Here is a 3,959-nt window from a genome sequence, read left to right as displayed (position 1 = left end):
ACAGAGGTTGAATTAGATAAAGCCAAACATATGTTGATATAAAATCAACATCTAAACACTTCTCAAATTAATGCATCTAATTAATTAGTAGAAACGGACATTAGAAAGCGGACAGTTAATGAGTTTAATCTTTTTAGTGACAACCTATTGAGTCCAGGAAAAATATTTTAGCAACTGATCAACAACATTTTGTTATTAACTTTTCTTTAATTATAATTAATCTTATTGTAACTTAACAGTAGACTCTCCCAAGTTGGCATGTTTTTCATCTATGATATACCTATGTCTATAATATCATTTCTATCGCTTTGTTATTTTTCATTGACACTCTCAAAACCCTACCTTTTCTTTAAATTGACAATAGCTTCTTCATAATTCCAAATCCCTCTACCAAAACCAAAATTTCAACTATGGTGTTAGATCATTATAACACCCACAAAAAACCCAAGAATTTCTCATTCAAAAACGCCAACACAATTAAAATATACTTTTCAAAATTTTCCAAAGTATTCCTAGTTATAATCTTCCAACTTGTGATCATACACTACATTTACCAATCTCCATCAAAACCTTCATCATCTTCAATTCATCAATATACAACACAACAAATTCCGGCTCCAAAATCCGATGATCGGTGCAAACACGGCACCGTCTACGTCTACGACCTTCCGGCCAAGTTCAACCAAGACTTGCTCGACAACTGCGCCGACTTAGACCCGTGGCACTCCCGGTGCAAGGCCGTCTCTAATCACGGTCTCGGTCCGATGGCCGCCGGCCTCTCCTCCGCCGTGCCGGAAAATCTATCTCCGGCGTGGTACTGGACGGACATGTTCGCCGGAGAAGTCCTCTACCACTCCAGAATGCTCCGGCACGCGTGCCGGACGACGGACCCCGACACGGCCACCGCGTTCTACATCCCATTCTACGCGGGCCTCGCCGTGGGCCGGTACCTCTTCTCCAACCACTCGGCGCAGGACAGGGACGCGTCCTGCGCCGAGCTCCTACGGTGGGTGGGCAACCAGGCGCCGTGGCGGCGGTCACGCGGCGGCGACCACTTCATCATGCTCGGGAGGATGACGTGGGATTTCCGGCGCTCGCGCGACGGCGACTGGGGGTCGGGCTTCATCTACATGGCGCAGATGAAGCACGTCCTGCGATTGGGGGTTGAGCGGGACCCGTGGGACCCGCTAGAAATAAGTGTCCCCTATCCGACCGGTTTTCATCCCCGGTCAGACCGGGAACTGGTCCAATGGATGGAATATGTTAGGACTGCGAACCGGACCAGCCGGTTCGCGTTCGTGGGCGGAAAGCGCCAAATGAAAGGCGATTTCCGCACAATTTTACAGGACCAGTGCCGCGAAGAGTCCGGTTCGTGCCGGATGGTGGACTGCTCGGGGACGCGGTGCTATGATGGGACGTCGGAGATTATGGAGGCGTTCCTGGCGTCGGAATTCTGCCTGCAGCCGAGGGGAGATGCGCACACGCGGCGGTCAACATTCGACTGCATGCTGGCCGGTTCGATACCGGTTTTCTTCTGGAAGAGGAGTATTTACAATCAGTATGAGTGGTTCTTGGGGGATGAACCGGACCGGTTTTCGGTTTTTATAGACCGGAGAGCGGTGCGGAATGGGACGACTTCGATTAGGAAAGTGTTGGAGAGTTTGAGTATAGATGAAGTCAGAAGGAAGAGAGAAAAAGTGATTAGTTTGATGCCAAAGTTTGTGTATAAAAGTGGTGAGGATGGGAGTGCCAAAGATGCGTTTGATTTCGCCGTTGATGGAGTGTTGAGAAGGATGCATAAAAGAGGAGACTCGACTACATGAATATGTGCTTTATACTTTGGATTATACGTAAAGCCCTTATTCGTTTGTATGCGAATTTTCAATTTTTTCCTTCAAATTAAATTTTCTTTCTCTTAGCAAATATTACTAGTATGCAAAACAAATGTATATGTATAAAATGAATTCCATTTGTTAGAGAATGCAACATAAGTTCCAAGTTTAAGTTCGCATTTATTTATTTCTTTATTTGTTGGAGATTAATTAAAATAGTTACTGTCAACTAAGTTGCGACCTGAGCATAAATCACAATTCCTTCCCAATAATTTTTGAAATCATACATAAAATAAAGAAATAAAGAATCAAAAATCCAGTTCAAGATTAATATGCGAGTGGTGCTGTGGAATAAAAATATATCAAGATGCGAGTGGTGTTATGGTGGGTGGAAACGTCGTCGGTGGCGGCGGATGCAGGTGCTGTGGTGGCGGGTGGAAGGAGGCAGCGGTTTGGACATTGGAGGAGAATTGGTACAGACGTGAGTGAGAAGAGATCGAGGGGAAAAGGTAAAAAAAAATATGATTAAAAAACCTTAAACCAAATTAAAAGAAGAAGAAAAAAAATTATATTATGACCGAATAGTTAAAAATCCGCATAGTCCACGGATTTCCTGGCATGCTTGGCACCATTGATTGCATGCATTGGAAGTGGAAGAATTATCCGACTACTTGGAGGGGGCAACACTTAAGCGGCCACAAAGGCGGCAGCCCAACGCTCATCCTTGAAGCAGTCGGCATGCATATTTCGGTGCGCCCGGATCCAACGACTTGAACGTGCTCTACTTTTCCCGTCTCTTCAAAGATCTTTTAGATGGTGTAGCACCGTCAACGGCCGTCAATACCGCATGGTGTACTCTCTCGCCGATGGTATTTACCCAAGGTGGCCGACTTTCTTGAAGACGCTCAACATGCAGCAAGACCTAAAATGGTTTCTTTTTGTGCAGCGTCAAGAGGCTGCTCGAAAGATATTGAAAGAGCTTTTGGGGTTCTTCGAGCCCGATTCAACATTGTGAACACCCCTTCTCGGATGTGGTACGCAAACAATATTGTCGCAATCATGTACACGTGTATTATCTTGCACAAAATGATTATAGACGATGAAGGGCTGAGGGTGGCTAACTTTTTCAACGAGGATGAAGCCGGAAGCTCAACCGTAAGGATTCCCCACGCCGAGGTGTGCATACTACGACGCGCGAGAGGAGCCAAAGAAGATTGACAATGCTCGATATCAAGACCCACATCGACCTACAAGAAGACCTAGTCAAACACATGTGGGCGAAATTCGGCAACGAGTAGTGGTTTTTTTTTTTTTATGAATTTAATTATGTAATTTTAATTTTTAGGATTTCAATTATGTAATTTTAACTTTTTTATAATTTGTAATAGTATTTCGGGTATTTTGAATGCATTTTAATATCGAAGAAATGTTTTTAGTAATTGAAGTATTTAAATTGAATAATAAAATGGCGGGAGACTTGAATAGTGTAAGAGCATGCTCTTGCATAAGAGCATGAATATGGGTGTTTGAATCTTGCGGAAGAGCAGAGAATTAAAAATAAATAAAGGTGGGTCCGGGCCAATGTCCATATTCTTGCGGAAGAGCATAGACGTGGATGCTCTTACCCTCGTTTCTTGTTTTATGGGTAGGAAAATAGCAAAATTTAAAATTCAACATAGTTCCTCTTCTAATCTATAGTATCTCAGTTTTTAAGGCAACAATAAATTTGGTTTTATTCGAGCACCAAATTTTCAATTAGTTAAATTATTTACATGAATATATTTTCAACCCAAAGGCGTAATTGTAGTGGTGGAATAATGAGTAAGAGCATCCACAATAGAAATCGGCCAGCCACTCTCTCTCACTGCCACGTCAGCAGCACTAAAAATTCACCTGTCACGTCAGCATTTACTCAAATAGGTCAGCCTTAGGCCAGCCGCAATAAAAATAATTCAAAAACAACTACATTTACGGAATTTACGATTAAATCGCGGAATTAAATTTACGAGACATATACGGGAAAATTCATTCATTTCATTAAAAAAAAGGTACATAGATAAAAAAAAACATGATTTTTTTTTAAAAAAAAAAGAGCTTCCACACACGAGCCCCGCCACTCTCTACTCC

The 3,959-nt window shown here is 42.8% G+C and overlaps 1 protein-coding gene across 1 annotated transcript; it reads left to right on the top strand.

Annotated features, from left to right (window-relative positions):
• The first annotated feature begins 359 nt into the window (after positions 1-359).
• LOC125202325 (xyloglucan galactosyltransferase XLT2-like) lies at positions 360-1,918 on the top strand. Its single transcript, XM_048100701.1, has one exon. The coding sequence runs from the start codon at positions 411-413 to the stop codon at positions 1,821-1,823; it is 1,413 nt and encodes a 470-aa protein (XP_047956658.1). The 5' UTR covers positions 360-410; the 3' UTR covers positions 1,824-1,918.
• The last annotated feature ends 2,041 nt before the right edge of the window (positions 1,919-3,959 follow it).

This window comes from Salvia hispanica, chromosome 1, assembly GCF_023119035.1.
Source record: "Salvia hispanica cultivar TCC Black 2014 chromosome 1, UniMelb_Shisp_WGS_1.0, whole genome shotgun sequence".
NCBI classification, from domain to species: domain Eukaryota; kingdom Viridiplantae; phylum Streptophyta; class Magnoliopsida; order Lamiales; family Lamiaceae; genus Salvia; species Salvia hispanica.
This window is presented reverse-complemented; position numbering and strand designations above follow the sequence as displayed.